The sequence below is a fragment of the Centroberyx affinis genome, unplaced genomic scaffold, assembly GCF_046629955.1.
Source record: "Centroberyx affinis isolate AG114_WGS23_722 - 3 ecotype Tasmania unplaced genomic scaffold, CSIRO-AGI_Caff_v1 ptg005247l_1, whole genome shotgun sequence".
NCBI lineage: Eukaryota > Metazoa > Chordata > Actinopteri > Beryciformes > Berycidae > Centroberyx > Centroberyx affinis.
The window spans coordinates 251,674-272,521 of NW_027282612.1; the positions used below are offsets into that span (position 1 = coordinate 251,674).

Genomic DNA, 20,848 nt, shown 5'->3' on the forward strand with positions numbered 1-20,848 from the left:
TACCCAGAATGGTTCTGTAAATAAACACATACCAATGACTGAGACGTCGGGCACATAAAGATGTCCAGTTAACTTTAGAATAAAGTTGTTTAATTACACCAAAAAGTAATGCACTGGAATGCACTGAACATGACAGATCAATTGATATATCATTGACCTGTGATGATAGGCTACATCAATTGATGATACATCCATAGAAGAATATAAAGAGAGTAAACTTTTCCTTAGCAATAATAAAACAATAAAATCTACAATCCAGTGATCCAGTGATGTTTTTTTTAATTTTTTTATGTAGCAGTGATTTTATTGGCAGAGGTGCAAGAGGGCTGGACAAGTTTAGCTGTGGGATTAAATAAGTAACTTGTTTGTTCAGTATGAAAAAGCTCACAGCGCACAGTCAGATACTCGGCCAGGTAAACATCTTCAAAGGCACTTTGACACAAAAGCATGGCTGAACGTCTGTATGAAGGTAAAGAGCATGCAACTGCTTACTTGAAGTATAGGGTGGCTCCCCATGAACTGATTGCCAAGGTATTGGGCTACATGGAGGAAAAGGTAGGGACTCTGGAGTCTGTTTATGTGTGTAAGCATGTATGTGTATGTGTGTTTATCTTGTTATTATATAGATCTCTGGATGATAGAGTATTACATAATTCATCAATATTGTGATGACAGTTTGTTGGGTAACTAAAAGGAAAAATAATTCAGTTTGTGTTAGTTTTCAGGTTAAATATTCACTAACATTAGTTTTAAAGGAATAGTTCACCCAAAAATGAAAATTCTGTCATCATCTCCTCCCCCTCATGCCAAATGAAACACAGGTGAAGTCTGTCCATATAACACACAGGGAGGTTGCCAGCACAACTCCATAGCAGCCTTCTCAAAAAACAACTGAAGTCAGTGGGGACCAGTTCTTCAGAGTTCCAAAAAGACCTACAGTATATTTACACCATCATTTAGTGTGAATCTTAACTACAGCTGATTGATTTGCAACAAATAATGGTGTATAGGTCTTTCTATTCACAGTGTGATTGTTTGGCTGTTTTTGTTTTGGAACTCTAAAGAACAGGTCCCCACTGACTTCAGTTGTTTTGGAGAAGGCTGCTACCAAGTTGTGCTGGCAACCTCCCTGTGTGTTATGACTGACAAATTCCACCTTTGTTTCATTTGGCATGAAACACATCTGGGCTCGTTTGAGCTAGCAAAAAGGAATTACAGTCTCACTCTCTTTCTTCTGACTGTTAGCCATGCCGCAGTGTTACAATACTTATTTGGATTTATTGATATGTTTTTATTTACTTTTACTTAACTATATAAACCTTGGCATGTACACATTGGTGCTATAGTATTGCAGTGCAGCATCTTATAGCATATATCTTGTAGCAGCATATATCTCCATCTCTTCATGCTTGAAGAGAAAGCTGTGACGTCATGTCAAACTGAGTAAGAATGAACTTTGTTCAAGGCCAAAATTATACAATCTCAAATGTAATGGAACAAAATGTAGGCTACAGTACAAGACTCTGCCCTCAGAAATGAAGGACATTTTCAGAATGGGAAGGGATTGAAATGTTCAGACCGGGACGTCCCGGTGGTCTAAGGCACATACTGTGTAACCGTGGCCTTTGTTGCATCTCTGTCTCTGTCTTTGTCATCCCCCTCTCTCTCCCAACCTTTCCTATCTCTCTTCACTATCAGCTATCTAATAAAATGCCCCAAAATAATCTTTAATATAAGAAGAAAAAAAAATGTTCAGACTGCTGAAAAGAATCAAAATTCTAGCTGGTTCAAAATATTAAAATGTACATGCATATTTTCTGAAAGTAGTTGCATTTTTAAACTCCAAAGCACCTTAAAGTACCACCAGTAAATTTTTTTTAGTAGGAATACTTCACCCATGAATGAACTCCTAATCCTGACAGTATGAGTGCCATGCTCTACCTACTGAGCTGCAGAACCAAAACACACCAAGTCTTCTCTCCCATTGCTGCAGGTTTCACTCATTAAACCCATCAGGTAGGTAGGATCAGGTAAAGTCAAAGGTCTGGATAAACAGGTTGCTAATTGTATTTTGTTTTGAAATGCCATTCCTTTCAGACCACACAACCGTTCAAACTTGCAGTGGATGTGGGCTGTGGCTCCGGGCAGGGGACGACCCTATTGGCTCCGTACTTCACCCAGGTGGTTGGGACAGACATTAGCCCCGCCCAGCTGGTGATGGCACAGGCTAACAGCAAGCCTCCGAACGTCTCATACAGGTGAGGTGGAAGGAGGGAGTGGAGGAGTGAAGAAGCTGAATCCTGTCCAGTCTAATCCAATTCAATTTCAGTTCATAAATTCAGTTTTAATTTACTTTATTTAAAAGATACAGAAACCCCCCCAGAAAGAATACAAACAAGCAATTTCATTAAAGCTGCAGTAGGCAACTTTGCACATTGGTGGTCCCAAATGGCAGCGAGAGGTAACTGTTTGAATTTTGAGGACTTCATTACCCAGAAATCATGTAACGTGACATCAGTAAACTGCATACTCTGTCCCAGCTTTCTTTGGATGGAGCGCTCACTGGCTGATGTTTAGGAGACACAATCTAACACCAGAATTTAGGCAAATAGGGCAAATCTATGGCATCTCAATTAGCGGGGATAGGCCGCTTTTACTCTGTTGCAGCCCCACTTCATGATGTAGATAAGGCAGGTGTATTTTCACATCAAAATCACTGTCTGGTGCAGCTTTAAAGTTCAGCAAACCAGTCAAACTGAAAGGTAAACATAATAATGTGACAGTGAAATCATTCTCCAGCGCACTGAAAGGCTTCAGACTGATTTCATACCTTTATATCTGTAATCTTCTGCCAAAGCAACAGCAAAATACATCAGAGCAAACAACGCAAGGTAGACGTGATGAGATCGGCGTCTTGATCTTCTGTTTTGTTACCTTTATCTTAAAGTCCCATTACTTTTACTTCTTGGAAAACAGACTATCTTTCATGCTGACCTCATGCTGCACCAGCAGGCGTAAATATAGATTCCAACCAATAAAACCATCACAGATTTTTGAACAGCCCCTCCCCCTCCGCCCCTCCCATCAAATAAAATTCCTCCTTGTCCCACATCTACTACATTTTTCCAACCACCTCCATCCATGTCCCAAACCCCAGGCAGTGTCCGGCAGAGGAGCTGCCGTTTGCGGCGGGCGAGGCGGACCTTGTGACGGCCATGACGGCGGCCCACTGGTTCGACCGGCAGCGGTTCCTGCAGGAGGCGGACAGGGTGCTGAGGCCCGGCGGCGGCTGCCTGGCCCTCCTGAGCTACACCTTGGACATGGAGCTGGAGTATGGAGACGTCTCCGGCACACTCACTGATATCTGTAAAGAGGTCCATTCCCAAATCATCTCCTTACTTCTGAATAAAAAAAAAACTCCTTTCCTGAAATTAATCATTCAATATCTCTAAAATATAGACGACATTGTTTCTAAACACGTGGTTCTTTTGTTAACTAAAGTTTCAAGTTATTTACTAGTCTTGATAAAGTACCATAATTTGTTTTTTAATTTTGTGCTATCAATCATTTTCTAAGGGTAGGTGTGATATCTCATTTTGGGACAAAACTCTTATTAACTGGAGCCTATTTATTGGATCCATCCAAGCTAAAAGTGTAGATTTTTCCCCCAAAAATTGCATTCTTATAATTACAAGTGAGAAGGCTTCTGAGAAATATGACATAAAATTCTTACCACGTCTTCTAATTAGTGTGGGACAGTTTGACTTGAGGCTAGATTGGGTCAAAACTGTGTTGTGTTTTTACATTCATGGGCATTATTATCGTATATGTATGACATAAATAACTGTGGCAGCTGTTTAGAGCACAGTGTGATCGAAAATACCCTCAGTTTAGACAATTTATTAAATAGCTTTTAGATGTGACTACAGAACCATTTTGGATTGAAACACTTCATTTTTTTGACTTACATTCCAGTTTTATGCCGCCCTGCTGCCGTTCCGCAGTCCCTATCTAGGACCCAGCTCAACACTGATCTACAAAGACATGTTTGACTCCTGTCCTTACCCTGACAAGGAGTGGTGAGTGTTACAGTTGTGATTATATTATCTTTGAAATACATTTCTTTGACCCTGAATAATATTCTATTTATCTCTAGAGTTAGCCTATTTTGTATTTAGAATGCTGCCAATGCTTTTGAGTGTGTGACTGAGTGTATTTGAAGTTCCAGTATAAAACAGGACTTATAATTGTCCACTCACATACTAGTGGGACTTCCAAGTTGGCAGTTAAACAGTGTTGCATTCACATGCTTTTTGATGGAAAATCAAGCCGAGAAGACAAACAATATGCATGTATGGACGTCCTACAAGCTAATTTAACAAACTTAATTTAAACAAATGTTAGTTATGATGGTTAGTCTGGTTAACTACAAAAGTGTAATAAAGGTGCATGGCTATACATAAATGTTATCTTCCGACTTCATGCATCTCCTCATCATGTGAAAATTCCAATTAGGAAATGTATATGTTATATACCATGTGATTGCATTATTATTCTAATAGGGCGTGGCCTAATGGTTAGAGAAGTCCTCTTATGATTGTAGGGTTGCCAGTTTGAATCCCAGTTCAAAAAAATCTGCGCAAAAAAAGTGAATAAGCCACACTCTCCTTGCTCAACCACTACTCAATGTGCCCTTGAGCAAGGCACTCAACCCCCAATAACTCCAATGCAGCTGCTCCACAGCAGAAGACTGTGGTTGTACTGGGCAGCTCCCAGGTATGAATATAAATCTGTAGCTGTAGATGTGAGGCAGAATACTGCTGCAAAAGTGCAGACAAGCTCAGCAAATCATTCCTCGGTAAATAGGTGAATAAATGTAAAAATAGCCCTTATATAACTAGGAATATAAGGGCTAAGAATACGTTCTTATTTACAGCATTGGCTTAAGGGAGTAGATAGATGGGAAGAGGGAGAGTCACACAGAACACACGGACATCTGGGAGTTATCTAGTACTGAGCAGCTAAAATAGAGCAGTTGGGGGTCAAGTGTCTTGCTCAATGGCATCTCAATATACATAGTTGAGGGAGGGGAGAGTGTTACTGATTCACTATCCTGCCCAAATTTACACAGCTAGTCTGGAGCTTTGACCAAGTCCGCTTCTCTAACCTTTAACCCTCTCTAACCTGCTTTGTGTACAGGCGCTGATCAACAGTCACTCATCAGACTCACTTTTTCTTTATATCATCATAGCTAATCTTTAGATTGACTGATTATGCCGTGAAACAACCGGTTAGGTGGCTTGCAGGTGCATTTCTGAATGTCTTTGTTTGTCGTGTCGTGCGGCGTTATGTGTGTACATTGTGTGATGTTGTGCAATTGTGATGTATAATGTAGGCTAAAATTTCAGTACTTTTTTAATAGCCTATACAAGACATTTTAGATAGTTGTAGTCTATTTAAAAGCCCAACCGGGACTAGGGTTGGAAATTAGAAGTAGCTACAAACATCTTTTATATTTAAATTGTGAAGTGTAATTATGTTAACTGCACTGTCCTTATCAAATAAACTACTAAATAAATAAATAAAATAGGTTGCATCAAAAATGACCATACACATTTCTCTTGACTTGAGAGATAAACTGGTCAGCACTAATATAGTAATATAGTAAAATATTTTATTAATAGTTTGGCGATGTTTCTGTGTTTTATTGTGTCCAGGGATGAGTGTTTCCGGCTGAGAAGGTCCTTGCCGCTGAATGGTTACATCAGTATGGTGGAGACTTTCACTAGCTACCAGAAACTGCAGCAGAAGGATCCTGCAGAAGCTGAAAGGCTCTCTCATAACATCAGGAACAAGTGAGATATTATCCTGCTATATCCACCAATTTAACCATTAACTCATGGCTGTGACCTCGCACCTAGATTGCCTTGGTCTTGTCTTGGCATTGGACATTGATGTTCTAATCTCTTCCTTTATTAATTTATGATTATCAAGAACTCGCAAATAATTAATTGATCTTTGAATACTGTCTGAGTCTTGGGCTTTCACATTTTATGAAAAAAAAAAAGCCAGAAATTGTTTGAGTAAGCTTAACTGTTGGAGGTTTGTGCTGCTTTGATAATATAGCCACCATTAATTCCCCTGCTACTGAAAAGACAGAAAAGCCCAGCAAGCAAAATTTACGGGGGAAGCGCTGAGCTATAAATTCTGAATGGAGAAAAAGTGTGACATTTTATGTAATTACTATCACAGTTTGGAAAGATTTACACACTATTCTGTTCTCAGTCTCTGAGATGAGTTGACTTGCTCGAGTCTTTGTCTTAGATTTGGTCTTAAAGGAGAATACCAGTGTCATTTAGTGTTAAAGTCCATTTACCACTAGTCTAGTTTACATTTTCCTCTATCATTTTCCAAAGCCATATAATTAGTAACATTTACTTTATGGCGGTATCAAACCTAGTAAAATGGCTGTCCCTGTTAACAAAGACACCCTTCATAAGAAGACATGGAAGTGACAGTAAAGTTTGTAAGGCAACATGTTATTATTATCATTATTTTCTGGTGGAGATTTCCATTTCTTCCAGAGTGAGCAGAGTGTAATGTAACACAGCACTGATATGAAAACACTCAACTCTTGGACAAAACCAAATCAAGGCTTCTTGTTTACTGTGATGGATTCTCTGACGATTTTCAATTCTATGGAAGTTATTTTTCGTACTGTACAAGAATGAACAGCAGCAAATGGCTTCTTCTGCAGGGAGGAAAATGAGCCTTGATATCTATAAGATATACGTACACTGACCTTGTGCAGACAAACCAGGAATAATGTAAAGGAGAAGGGAACTGAGGCCATTGGCACAAACTTAAAAGTTTAACCCCACTTTGCCTTGATCTCGATTCTGCTTCAACTATAGGAATTGTCTTGATCTCAGTTCAATCTCAACTAAGATGTTCTTGACTACAGCACTGCCATCCATCCTTCCATCCATCCATGTATTCATTAATTCATTTTTAGATCCTACTCTTCTTCTCTTCCCCTCTCCTCCATCCCAGGTTGCTGTCTGCCATGGGCGCGTCTTCGCCCGACACAGAGGTTGTGGTGGTTGTGAAGTATTTCTACTGGCTGGCACGCAAACCATGACCTTTCTTGATGACTCATGCTGTATATTAAGGTTTCTTAAGCTTTGTCAACATAGAACACAAACTTGGGGACCCAGGCCTTTACTGCTTTTCTCATAATGTGCTAATAATACACAGCTAATAGCTCATAAATGAGGTTGTATATGTCTGTTTTAAAAAAAGATGAGACTCAGACTGAACACTAGATGGTGCCATGCCTTACAGTATAAGTCAAGTGTACAGTACAAAAAAGTCAATCTTAAAAAGTCAGTGAGTCTCATAATCAGTCTTAAAACTGTATTTTTCTTAAAACAAGTACAATTTTTAGAATTGTCAATATGTGTCAAGAAGTGGCAATATCTTTTGCATTGTAAACAAATTACATTATCAGATTATCTGACCCCATTAGCATATTCCCTTTCATTTGTTTTATTTTTATTTTTATTTTTTTTTTTAAAACAAGATTTTTAAGATTCAGTACTAGATTAAAACTTGTTAAGATGGATATTTTTGCAGTGTGTGTGTGTTCTTGTATGCGTTCTCTCTTTCCACTAACATACAAGTTTTTCTGACTTCTTTCCCTGTTATTAACAGTGCAGCCCATTTATCTCTCTCTGATTTATTCATTTTAACAGTAGCTCTTGTTTTTTTGGAGAGCGTCATTGCCGCCAAGTGAGATGAGAATACAATTATTGTGTGTCAAACAAATTGTTTTTTTTTAATAGGAAAAGGAGCCTTTTACAAGGCAAAAAGTGAATATATAAATAAGGAAGGTAAAACCTATTTTCCTTGGCAAAGGCCTGTGATCCCTCTCCAAAACTCCTGAACTCGTTTTTCCTCTCCTCTACTGTCCTCTCCTCTTTTCTCCACTCTCCTCCTCTCCTTTCCTCTCTCTCTCTCTCTCTCTCTCTCTCTCTCTCTCTCTCCTCACCTCTCCTCCAAATTTATAACAGTCATTCATCCAAGCGAACAGACACTCCCCGAGTGTCCTCTGCTCTACAGTTATTTATGTGTTCACAGGTTGTTTGGGGCCACTAGAACAGATGGTAATTAGCATGCATGGCCTCCAATTCCCCTGAATCTCAAATACCTTTTTTTTTCTCTTTCCCCTGCCAAACTTTGAGACTCTGGTTTTATAAATAACTTCTCCATTCTTGTCAATGTTTGTGTATAGCAGTGCAATTCTCAATGGGTTATTGGGAAGGTGGTAGTCAAAAATGAGTGAACAGAGAAAGTCTGTTTTTGTACCAAAGAGAGCAAACATTTATCACATCTTACTATAGCGCATGCTAAGTCATACTTATTATTATATCACTGCATATACTCATCATTCCATATACTCCTCATATTGGAGTGATACAATCTCAAAATATTGAATGTCTATAATTTAATGAGTTATGCTAAAATCACCCACAAATCCTTTCAGACATGTACGCATGTCTGGGTCTCTGCTTGTCCTGAGTCCACATCTCCAAGCCTTGAGTCCAAATATACAGTAGATCAATAGATTCCCTATAGCAGTGGTTCTCAACATGGAGTCCGGGGACCACCAGGGGTCCTTGAGGGGGTTCCAGGGGGTCCCTAGCAAATTGATGAATTGTTAAACTTCACCATTATTTCATTTACAAGAAGTTAACACAATTAGAGAATGATTATTTTGATCATAGTTTCACTGTTATCTCTCTACCTACAATACAGATACTCATGGGATTCTGGACAATATCATATCTAACAATAAAAATATTCTCAATTTTGGGTTCAAAAGACAAAATCTCATCAAATGGGGGTCCGTGGCTCTAATGTGGACTAAATTAAGGGTCCTTGATATGAAAAAGTTTGAGAATCACTGCCCTATAGCACTCCCTCGCTGCGCTTACTCCTCCACACCACCAGGGCAGTCACGAGCAGTGTGACCAACACGGGCACGGCGATGAACGGGCCGAGGACGCTGATCGGCGGGTCGTGGAGCAGCCGGCCGGTCAGGGCGCAGTCGTGGAAGTAGATCCGGTGGATCTGCATGAAGAAGCGGTCGACTATCTGATTGGGCCAGAAGCAGTCCATCCTCAAGGCCACCTGGTAAGTGCAGTTGGTGAGTCCCTCATACGGCCTGCAGAGGGCGACAACACACAGTCAAACACATAGTGGACACATGCATGGTGAACTGGGCAAAAGTTGGGTTCGGCTCAGAAATGAAAAAGAAAATAGGGCATGAGGGCAATTTCAATAAATATCCTAATGTTACTCTCAGATATAATCAACTCTTTCTCAAATCTGTGTAAAGCCAGTTCGCAATGATTCAAGCATTAAACCTTGTGATTAATTTACTTCATGCTGACATTGCTCTGTAGTAAAACACACAGATAAGTTATCCAACATAAAAAAAGATGCCAAGTGTTACATGATGGTTCAGGGTAAATCGTTAAAACAAATCCTAGATGACAGGTCTCTAAAATTATAAAACTTTTACACACTGGATCCTCCACATTTTTGAGATATTGTCTGATAAACATGAAGTAAAACAAATTTTCCAAGGAGAATATAGAGCATTTTGGTATAGAATAGGGGTGTTGTTGGGGTCACTTATGTGTCTTCCTCACTCTCCTTATAACAAATTGATATATATAGCGTTTTGGAAATCAACTCTTCACACTGACAAGGTCTCTCAGGGTGCCCTTCAAGTGTCCCGACCAGAGTGGGGATGCCTGTTGGTAGGAAAAAGGCAAAGGAGCGTCTAGAATTACCAGTGGGCTTTACACAGCTAAATATATCCGCTAGGTGGAAGAGGGCAGGAGAAATGGAGATGCATACCAACATGGTAGCGCAGCATTGCACCATACCAGGAGAGATTCTGTTCCGGATGGCCAACGTGTTTAACGGCGTGGCCGGGGGGGCTTTCTAATCCGAGGGGTTAGAAAGCCCCTTAAAGGAACAACAACCACACTGAAACACTATCCAGAAACAGATATTGGTGATTTACTTTGCATTTCTAGGCCTATTTTGTTGTTTCTCATGAGGATAACTGGCCAAAGGAAGCATGTGACCGTTTAATAGCAAAACATTTTTAATCTATCGAAAATATCAATGGTAAATGTCAGGTTTTGTTGTCAGTCCTTCAGAATCAAAGAGTGAGGGCTTCTTTGTAGAGCCGCCATTTTGCACCGACGTTCAACAATCATACAGGAAGAAATCTAGAGATACCTGTTTCTTCATTGACAGTAGCCTCAATAGTCCAGAATGCAATGCAGCCACAAGACATGTCGCATTTTGCTTAAGGGACGAACTCTCAATTTTTCTTGACCCCCCAAAAAATTCACTCTGCTCTAACTATGGACTCACTATTGCAATAGCTCACTCCACCAACACGTTTAACCCACAGCTGAATGCAACAAGGTCACGCCTGTTCTCTCTCTGGGGGTTGTCAAATAGCATTCTGGGAAATGTAGGAAATCACTAACTGGAGTAGAAGTAGACGAGGCAGGTTGAGGGAAAGCGGGTACACCAAAAAAGTAAATTACAACACTTCATCACAAAATAACTCCTGGAATGCCTTGAACATCATAAATTGATGATATAGATATACATTTTTGTCAGTCAAGAGCCATATTTCCTGTTGAAGTGTCCCGGAGCAAGACATCATACAGTCATCACAGAGTGTCAGCTGCCAAGTAGAATGTAAAATGTCCTCACAAGGATGGAAAGATGAGGAGAATCGTCCAAAGTGAGGACATTTTTTGCCAGTCGTCACTTCTTAAAGGGGTTAATTTAGGGTCAGGGATTAAGAAATGAATGTTGTCAATGAAGGTCCTCACAAGTATAGTAATACAAATGTGCGTGTGTGCGTGTGTGTGTGTGTGGTGTATGTGTGTGTGTGTGTGTGTGTGTGTGTGTGTGGTCTCCAGATAAGATAAGTGTCCAGAGACTGTAGTGTTTTTAAAGCCCTAAGCAATATTAATGCAAAAACAGTTGTGAATGACACTATCTGGCTCTTATCCAAAGAGTAATTTGTTTTTTTTAAGTTGAAGAGTTTTTAATATGAAACTAACAAGCAAGTCCCAAGAGTTGAGTCTGGCGCTTTTTGGATTTGTCTCAGTGTTTAGCTATTGCAGAAAAAAAATTGGATTGAAAACACAAACATGCACCCGCATACACACACACACACACACACACACACACACACACACACACATTCATACACAATCACACACAGGTTTGGGGACTAACAAATAATATGTAATAGGATTATAATAATCTGATTGCAAAAACAAAACATTAACTGTAAAATCTGCGTTATCTTTCAGTGTTAGTGAAAAAACAATCACATTACTAATTTAAAAAACGTGCAGCAATATAACAAGATTACAGACACAAACACTGCATACACACACACACACACACACACACAAACACACACACACACACACACACACACACACACACACACACACAGACAGATCCCCATCAGCAGCAGATAGATGGCAAAGATTGTAGGGCAGGGTTGGTAGAAAATTTAATCATGTAAAGCTCCTTTAACTTTCTCTTTCTTTCTTTCTTTCTTTCTTTCTTCTCTCTCTCTCTAGTCTAGTTATCTCTGCATCTGTGAGTGCTTTGTTGATGGCAACATAAACAGTAGTCCATCTCACCATAAGCTCAACACTGGATGCCACTAGACTTAAAGTGTTCCACAGGCTGTGATGGATGTCAGGGCATGACTTGCACTGGAAAGCCAAACAAAACACTTTAGCTGTGACAAGAGTGTCGTTTATCCAGCCTCTATCAAAGGGGACAGTATGGGCTTCCAGGTGACATAACACACCCTCTGGCGGCCATATTGGACTCTTGACAATAACTGATTGTGTTTCTGAATGTACAACTTGGCCGTCTCTACAAAATTCAATCATGGTTTTGTGCTGTTTTTGACTGGGAACTGATCATTTTGCCACTAATAGGCTACATCTGATCAATTTTGTGTTTAGATAATGTTAGTTATCTGTTAGGCTAACCATCATTGTTTTGGCATAAACCCATCTGTTTTTTGCACTAGCTAATAAGTAAGGGATAATGCCCGACGAGGTGTCCATTATCAGGAATTAAAGGACGTATGGACACCTCGAAGGGCATTATCCTGCTTATACCATGGTCACTTGCTAAATAAAAAAAATAGCCATGTCATTGTCCCCAAATCAATATCAAGATTTTCACGAACATACAAATTGTAAACAGAGGCTTTGACTGCGTCCCTGTTGCTATGGTTACTCATTTTAGATACAGGCTGATACCAGTGCCATTGAGAGAAATGGCTCTGGTCAGCCTGTATGTCATCTCAATGGCTCTGGCTGATACTACGTAGCCAGCGCATTAATTTAGAACGGTGAACAGACAGTTTCACTGGAACTACTTAATGGGTGTCCATTATTAGGAATTAATGGACACCCTGCAGCCAATCAGAATCAAGTATTCACCCAGACCATGGTATAAATCAAGTAGCTAGCATGTTATTAGCACTGGTTTGATAATTGGCTAACAAAGCCAAAAGCCAGCTGTTTGTTTAGGTTGACTTAGCTAACTCTTCTCAAGCTGCTATAATATGGAGTAGAGATAGGACCGAAGGGGACAAAGACAAAGTGAACAAATCTACCTTATCAGACTATTCACTTGAATTTATTATCTTTCTGAATTGACCTGCACCCACACCGCAACAATCCTTTTGAGGTATCTCTCTTTTTCTAGCCTTGTCATATATTCAGCCGTTACATTTCTCCAATGGACCTCCATGATGGTGCCAGACATCATTAGGCTACTAGAAGATTTGTGATGCAACTGCAAAGCCTCTATGTGTCCATACAAGTTTTGGATGATGAATTAGGACAAGCGCACAAACACACAGACACATATACACACACACATCACCACCACCAATTACAAGCGGGACAGAGAGAGTGTGTTAAGGACAGCGAGCCGGGGGGGAAATCACACAGTTCTGACAGAGGCTCCTGTGGGCCTCTCAGCTCCTCTCACCCTGCTGTCTGACTCATCCAGTGACGGCCAGTGTTGGGAAGAGGAGCCGAGCGCCGCTGTGAGACGCTATCTGACATGTACAGAGAATACAATATCCAATAGATAAAAGACCCATGAACCAGTGATGTGGTGGTGGATAAAGATGCAGCTCAACTATGAACTCAAGTCGGTGATAGCCATAAGGCAGGGAGACAAGGCAAAGACAAAGACAAGACACCATTCCTTCTATAACCATACCAAAAATAGAAAATAACATTTTAAAATAGCATCAATTTATGTTCCATTGTATAGTGAAGACTTGGATTTAATGTATCTTGTATTAGTGTTGATTCTACTCAGTATGAGGCAATGAAATTATATCATTCATATTTTTAACAGCTTAAAAGGCAGGTAAGCTCTATTTCACAAAAAGAAAAGGCAGGCAAACTGAGTTTAAGTGGGTTTACCCTCCTCTACATCCTTCCTTGCATGTGGAATAATTACATTAATGCGCTCTTGTACTAACTAACTGAAAAAATTGCTTATTCCATTTCATAATGAGGTGTCGACCATTTGAAAAAAAAAAAGTAACACCTCGTCTAACAAATTGATGCTGGCAGTTTAAACTAATGAGGCAATTTTATTGAAGTGAATTTCTATCTTTAGGCTTTCTCTTATAACAAAGCCACATTTTGCAGGAATCAACCATTTAATGTTTGAACTGTTGAGATATGAACGTTAGGGAGCAACTATTAATGTTTTCAAACATGGATATATCGCATTTTAGTATGAAGTGCATGAATTAAAGCAGTGGTGAATGTGTAGTCTCTTTCTGGACCTACAAATGTATTAATTCTCACTATTTTACAGTCTCTTGACAGCAGATACCAAATATTATAGGTTGAAGAGACTAAAATAACACTGAACAAAAAGTAGAGTCACAACTGTTAGGCTTTGGTTGTCTGACAATCTATAAATGCATGTTTTGAATGGGAATCTCTGAGCGGAGGGACGAGTGTGTACCCTGCAACTGTGTTTCACCCTACTAATGAGTTATTTTTTTTATAACTTTGTCCCGCCTCTTTGTGTGAAGCAACAGGTGAACTCACTCCAGGGTGTCCGGCCAGCTGCACCACAGGCCGCGGTCCAAGCCTCCCATGTCTAGTTTGAACTTAGCTAAGCAGAGTTCATTGATCATCCTCTCATATAAACCTCTGTTGCAGCCTGACACTGACGGAAGGACTTGGGCTAGAGAGAGAGAGAGAGAGAGAGAGAGAGAGAGAGAGAGAGAGAGAGAGAGAGAGAGAGAGAGAGAAAATAATGAATGAATGAATAAACAACACAATTAAAACTGGATTCTGGGCATTTGAGGTGACTGGAGCTGCATGATCAGTCTATTCCATCGAAAAATAACTTTGCAATGACTGTGAAGATACAGTGGATTATACAAAGCACCACTGAGATTATCCGCTGTGCTTAATTCCTGATAATTAAGAATATGTTTGTGCAACAAAACAAGGTCACGTCCTGGCGCTGGTTATTCCTATCGGGCCAACCCTTGCCTATTAGGCTGCTACTTTCTGCGAGAGAAGATTTTAATTTGCTGTCTGAGTCCCAATCCCATTTGTTTACTTCAGAGATGCGGTGTAAACAGCCTCTTGGCGTAGAGGCGGACCACAGCCGTCCCGCAGGACTTGGTGATGAATGTAACAACAGTGAGCGCTACAGAAGGAGAGGGAGCTTAAACTGGCGGACGGGCCCGCGTGGAGCGGACAGGTTGTTGTTATGATGGAGAAACAACGTGTAGCGCGGTCTGCAAGGGCCTGATAACGGTCAACTGTGTGCCCATTATGTTTGCTCCCTCTCAGAGACTCTTGAGGCTCTAAGGCCCTCAAAGGAAGACCCAAGATGTCGACACAGGGTTTTTTTCGAAAGAGATGCTACCAAAACGAAGGATGTGAAAAATGGTCGAGGCCCCATCGGCGGGGCGGTTCTCTCTCTTTCCAAATAGAGGCTGGAGGTACTTGAGTCAAAAGCGAAGAGAAAGACAAAGTGAGGTGCAAAAAGCTGGAAAAATAAGCCGGCATTTTTGAAAAATGAAGCGTCGTTGAGCTCATGCATTACCTTCGCCTCCATCCTGACAGTATGAAGGAGGTCATGTTTCACCTCTGTCTGTCTGCTTGTTAGCAAGATAGCTCAAAAAGTAAAAACCGGATTTGGATGAAATTTGGTGGACATTTCAACTTTGACGCAAGGATCAGTTGATTAGATTTTGGTGATGATCCAGATGTGGGATTTCTGCCATTAGATGATCATTGTTTTTTAGTCATAACTATTATGCTGCATTCAGGCACCGGTGGGAATTCCGACATCTGGGACTTCCAAGTTGGCTGCTAAACTGCAGTGCATTCACGCACTATTTTCTCTGTACTATTTTCTCAGAAAAAGACAAACAATAAACAAACATGAACCATTAGGGAGGCTGAGGCTTTGCAAGTTGGAGAGTTGTTCAGTGTTGGGGCGGGGGGGTTGGCCTCTACCGAGTACTTTCTAGTTTTTCTCTGTTTGTGGTATAGGAGATCACCTGTACCTGGTGTCACATCAGGTCCTCCACTGACAAAATCATTACATATGGATCTGAAAAGTAACACCCTTTACAGTACATAAGACAGACAGGCGGAGCATATTTTTGATATGATGATGCCCGGCCCTATATATCCACAGCTCATTTTCAGCTTATGTTCTTTTGATCTGCTTAGACCTTTAGAATATTTTCCTGAATACTATTTTGATATTGACAAAAAACAATGCCCAAAGCTGAAAACTGAAGGAAAACACAGAGTCAGAGGTTACAGATCACGGGTTCAACAGCCAACATGATGGTTGAAGTGTCCTTGAGCAAAACACTGAAGCTCTCTGCACTTACCAATTCACTCTGGGTAAGGGCATCAGAGAAATGCCCATTTTGAATAATGTTAATTTATATCTCAACATACTGACATGGCTGGGTTTCAGTCTAACACACACTAATATGAGTCATGGAGACTGGAATTTAGTCTACCATTCTCGAACTGCATCTTTAAGGATTATGAAAATTATGTTTATGAATGTGATATGATCCAGTTGGCTCAGATATCATTCATGTTTAGCCAGCTGTTGTGTTTCTCAGCATGAGAGCCTAATTTTTTACATTCTCCATCTAGGAGCGGATGTGAAACCCCATAATATCGGATTTTATAAAAGGGAGCGCTGGGTTGAAAACATGTGAAACTCACATGTTAGTTTCCTGAATAATCTTGGGATAAACTGTTTTGTTTCTTTCTAAACTTCAGGGAAGGTCAACTGAATAAGCCCTTTTCCCAGCAACACCACACTTTACACTCACACACGGAGGGTATAATGTTCTTCATTCATGTTCCTAGGTGAGATTTTCCCAACCGTAACAAGCCCTTTAACCTGTAAACCACTGCTGCTGTTAATTCATTCATCTCTCAATCTAAAATAACTTCTGATTCATCCACCTATTGACATTTTGGGGAAATTTATTGATTTTGTGGGGTTTCAGAATAGAGTTGGTCAGATGTAAATGTTAAATTCATATGAAGAAAGCCTAACCAACTTTTCAGTACAATATACAGTATATTACTAACAATCGTTATGTGTTGTCGACATATGTTGTTTTGAAAAGTAACACAACCAGACACATGGATGTGTTGAAAATGATGCTTTCTCTTCAGAAAGTAATTTACTCTGAGTAGGATCACACATATAAGCCCTGATCTGATGAAAATGACCTACCTGCCCAAATAATATCTGATTGAATATTTCCTTCCTCATCCTCTCCAAGTTACAGTTACTATGTCCAAACATCAGCTCACCAACTCAACCTGCTCCATAGGGATTTATTATGGGATTATGCTTCACTTTGTACAAAATCTCAAGTGAATCAGGATAAAACCCCTTTAGTGTCCCATCTGTAACGTTTTCCTCCACATATTCTGGTAAAGCTCTAAATAGCAGCAACTTTTGGGGATCAAAGCCTTCTTTCTAACTTGATGAAGATCTACTTTGCACCAAACTCCTGTTTTAACAGGGCCGGATGGCTGAATGAAGCCTCTGATGCTGCTGAGGAGAAAACACTTCAAATTTGGATTAAAACAGACAAACATAAATACACCCACGCATACATAATTAAATGGGATTTCAGGGAAGTTACTCGTGATTTCAGGGAATTGTGCAATGTCTGTACACACACACACACACACACACACACACCTACACCTTTCCCAACTGTATGTTATGTGTTTTTGGTCACACAAAGTTGTAACTAATCCCCTTTTTCTTTCAAAATATCATTTAAATAATAAAAAAGATAATTTGTTTAAACCACTGAGGAGGAACTTTACATTTCACCATAGACACTCACCTGCCATGAACAAAACAAGCCCTACTTTCAGGAGCGACGCGCGCTCCAAAGCCATGATAAACACCAAGTCCAAGACTTTTTACGCGCTGTGCTCACTCCCAGAAGATCCGCTTCACAGATCTCATTCTTCTTCCAGGATAGTAGCCGAAGCGTCTTATTCATGAACCAAATCACATCGGAATAAAAAGTGCATCGTAAGTCATGGTGTCCACTTAACAGAAGCGGACAACAGCGGCGATTGGCATCTGATTGCGCGTAAAAGCCCCTTGAACTTCCACAGTCCCAGCCTCTTCTTTTCTCACCACGGCACTAATGATAGCAGCTCTGCCTGTCATTTGATCCCGTTGTCCCACTACTTATAGTATGGAGCTGTTCCACAAGCAGGAGGAAAACAAAATCAGGCACCGGAATCAATGTCAGTCATTACTAATGAGACCAGTGCGCCAGTACGAAAAAGAAGTGTATTTAGAGGAATACTACACAAATCCAAACTACATAATCCTATAGGAATATCACAGGAATCTTATAGTGATATCATAGGAGATAACACATGCCATAAGTAGGATAAAAAAAAAAACTCACTCAAAAAAACTAAATAAACTCACTATGAAGTACAACAGATACAGCCTGTCTCAATAGGAATGAAGTGACTTTAGTGAGGGCCAAAATGGTTATGAGGGAAACTTTCAGAATGTAAGTTTAATGAGAATATAACTTTAAATGGACAATTATCCAAAGTTATGATCTTTATTTTGAATGGTGCTATTATTGTCATCTGCATTCATTATCATTTGGAAAATGTATGGAGGGATGTTTATCCATAATTTCGCTGTTTTTTTCTTTCACAGCCATGTTTCAGGTAATCACCTGCTTTCCAAAAGTATTTTTTTAATATATATGTAACAGACTACAGTCACATTTTTTGAATCACTTATCTTTTAGGCTTGTAATGGATTTCTTCATCTTAATTTTCTGGTTACTGTAATCCTTGTGGAATAACGCGGGGACAGAACACCCATTTTCATTTCAGATACATTATCACCATAAATCTCATGCAGTCCAGTGGAAAAGTCACTAACTGAATACCTATCTCCAAGGGACAATGGGCTGGTCTGTGTTGTGCTGCCACCCAGTGTGTCCATCTGGGCAGGAGGGAGGGGGCAGCTGTAGGAAGAAGAATAGTAATCCTACAATACATTTTAGAAGGATACTATACAAACACCACAGAAAAACTAAAAACGATGTATCAGGAATATTAAACAACAGGATATTAAAAAATATCATAAAACCCATTACGGTCTCTATAAACTCAATACTGAGTACCACTGACACACCATAGTCCCTGTAGGAATATTATAGGAATATTATAGGAATAGTATAGGAATAGTATAGGAGCTAAAATATAAAAAAGTATGATAAATTACACTATAAATTCACTATTGACTACCGCAGACCCAGTGTACTATATGAATATTATAGGACTATTATAGTGATACAATATGAGCTAACAAATACCATTAAATACGATAAAGTCGCTATAAAGTAGTATAAATGCAGTATTGACTACCACAGACACACTTTAAGTCCCTATAGGAGAACATTAGCCTATACGAATATTATGTGTTCGATTCCATTCATCCAATTCAGAGAGCGGATTGTCTTCAAAATTCAAAAGCTGAAGATATTTTATCATATCCCAATCTAGTGGGAAATTACTGAGAATGGTCGTTTTTATGTGGATTGTAGTTTGCATAATTGCATAATGTCGCCTAATGTAATTCATTGAGTCAATTGAAAGTGGAGAATTGAATTGAAAGTGAACTGATCCCGGTCCTGACAGGAGCATGCAGTGTGCAGACTGACAGCCGAGGGAGTTCATTCCCCTCAGGTTAATACTGTGGCTTATATATTATATATATGTGTGCCTACCTGCAGTGTGGTGTGTGATAAGGGATTTAGTGGAGTGTAAACCTAGAGTGCATCAATATTTTTAGCCTGACATAAATCTCTCTGATATGAAACTCAGAGTATACATCACTGTAAGTAGTATCAAACTGGTGTAAGTTATATGAGGACAGGGTAAACAACATAAATCAATGTTTTTAATGCAAATCCTATTCATTTTTGTTTGGATTGGTGGATTGGTTTTGCCTCATGGTGATGAGATCATCAATTATCCACCTTTTTGTTTACCACTGCATGACTGTGTGTAATGCTATAAGTCATGAGTAGCCTATACGTTTAGTGAATAAATGATTCCATAAAATGCAACGGCAAGTATATTTTATGCCTTTCAACAGATGAATCGTGACCCAAGCAGAACTAGACAGACATGAATTGAGTAATTCTCTGTAAAATCCCCTAGAGAGCAGCAGAGGACACGAAATAAACCTGATCTTTGACTCTCTGTGGGACGCTGAGGATAATTCTGCTCCCTCTAAACCCTTGTAAGCTTCTGAAATGCTTATAGACCTACTTCTCTCCGGGCCTTGACCTTACATGGATCACAAATCAATGTCTTTTTTTGCCCTCTTTGATTTGGCAGCCCGTTTCATAGTTTCATCTCAGTCCACAAACGAAGCCAAAGTGCAAAATGGGGTACACGGATTCATTTGGCTTGTAAAATGAGTGGCCCTGAAAATGGCACTGCTACAGCGATTCAATTCACTGCAGCTCTAGACTAGCATCATGAAAGTTTATAGGCTGTGCCTTCTAGTGGTGGATATTTGCAGAGCCTGACCCTGCTGGCACCGATGCGCCACCGCAGGAAACTTTTTTAAAGTCAGTGTTAGGCTATCGCTGCACAAATACAAATACTCATGCCATTAATTTCATTACCTCTGTAAAACAACCTACAGTAAACGCACTAACTAAGGAAACAGCATTAAGTGGCATTAAATGTCCCTGAGCTAACAGGTTTTCGACAAATTCGTCTCTCTTCCCTAACAGAAACTCACTAGCCTATAATATGACTATAATGTTCCTATAGGTACTGAAAGTGTCTCTGTGGTCGTCGGGTTTATAGTGACCTTAACGTAGGCTACTTTATGGTATCTTCTATCATTTTTCAAAGGAGGGGCGCTGTGTGTGTGTGTGTGTGTGTGTGTGTGTGTATGTGGTGGTGGGGGGAGGGGGGCTTCAAACGGGTGAAAAGTGAGTTCAATGTCATTATCTCCTATGATATCTCTGTGATATTCCTATAGGGACGGATGTTTTGCTGTGATAGTTGTACAGTATTCCACTTATATTGTAGCATTTCAACAGTTCTTTTTGTGTATAGAATAACCAATAGGCTGATAAATACACCAA

General features: G+C 39.8%; 2 protein-coding genes across 2 annotated transcripts; one reads left to right on the forward strand and one right to left on the reverse strand.

The window, feature by feature from the left end:
* The first annotated feature begins 419 nt into the window (after positions 1–419).
* On the forward strand, positions 420–7,531 carry LOC139667013 (putative methyltransferase DDB_G0268948). Its single transcript, XM_071546386.1, has 6 exons — positions 420–555; positions 2,098–2,258; positions 3,158–3,374; positions 3,976–4,079; positions 5,718–5,855; positions 7,054–7,531. The coding sequence occupies exons 1-6, from the start codon at positions 448–450 to the stop codon at positions 7,139–7,141; spliced, it is 816 nt and encodes a 271-aa protein (XP_071402487.1). The 5' UTR covers positions 420–447; the 3' UTR covers positions 7,142–7,531.
* Positions 7,532–8,970: 1,439 nt separating this feature from the next.
* On the reverse strand, positions 8,971–17,594 carry LOC139667014 (receptor activity-modifying protein 1-like). The gene is made up of 3 exons (XM_071546387.1): positions 17,540–17,594; positions 14,223–14,361; positions 8,971–9,226 (listed from the first exon to the last, which is right to left on the reverse strand). The coding sequence occupies exons 1-3, from the start codon at positions 17,592–17,594 to the stop codon at positions 8,971–8,973; spliced, it is 450 nt and encodes a 149-aa protein (XP_071402488.1).
* Between the last annotated feature and the right edge of the window lie 3,254 nt (positions 17,595–20,848).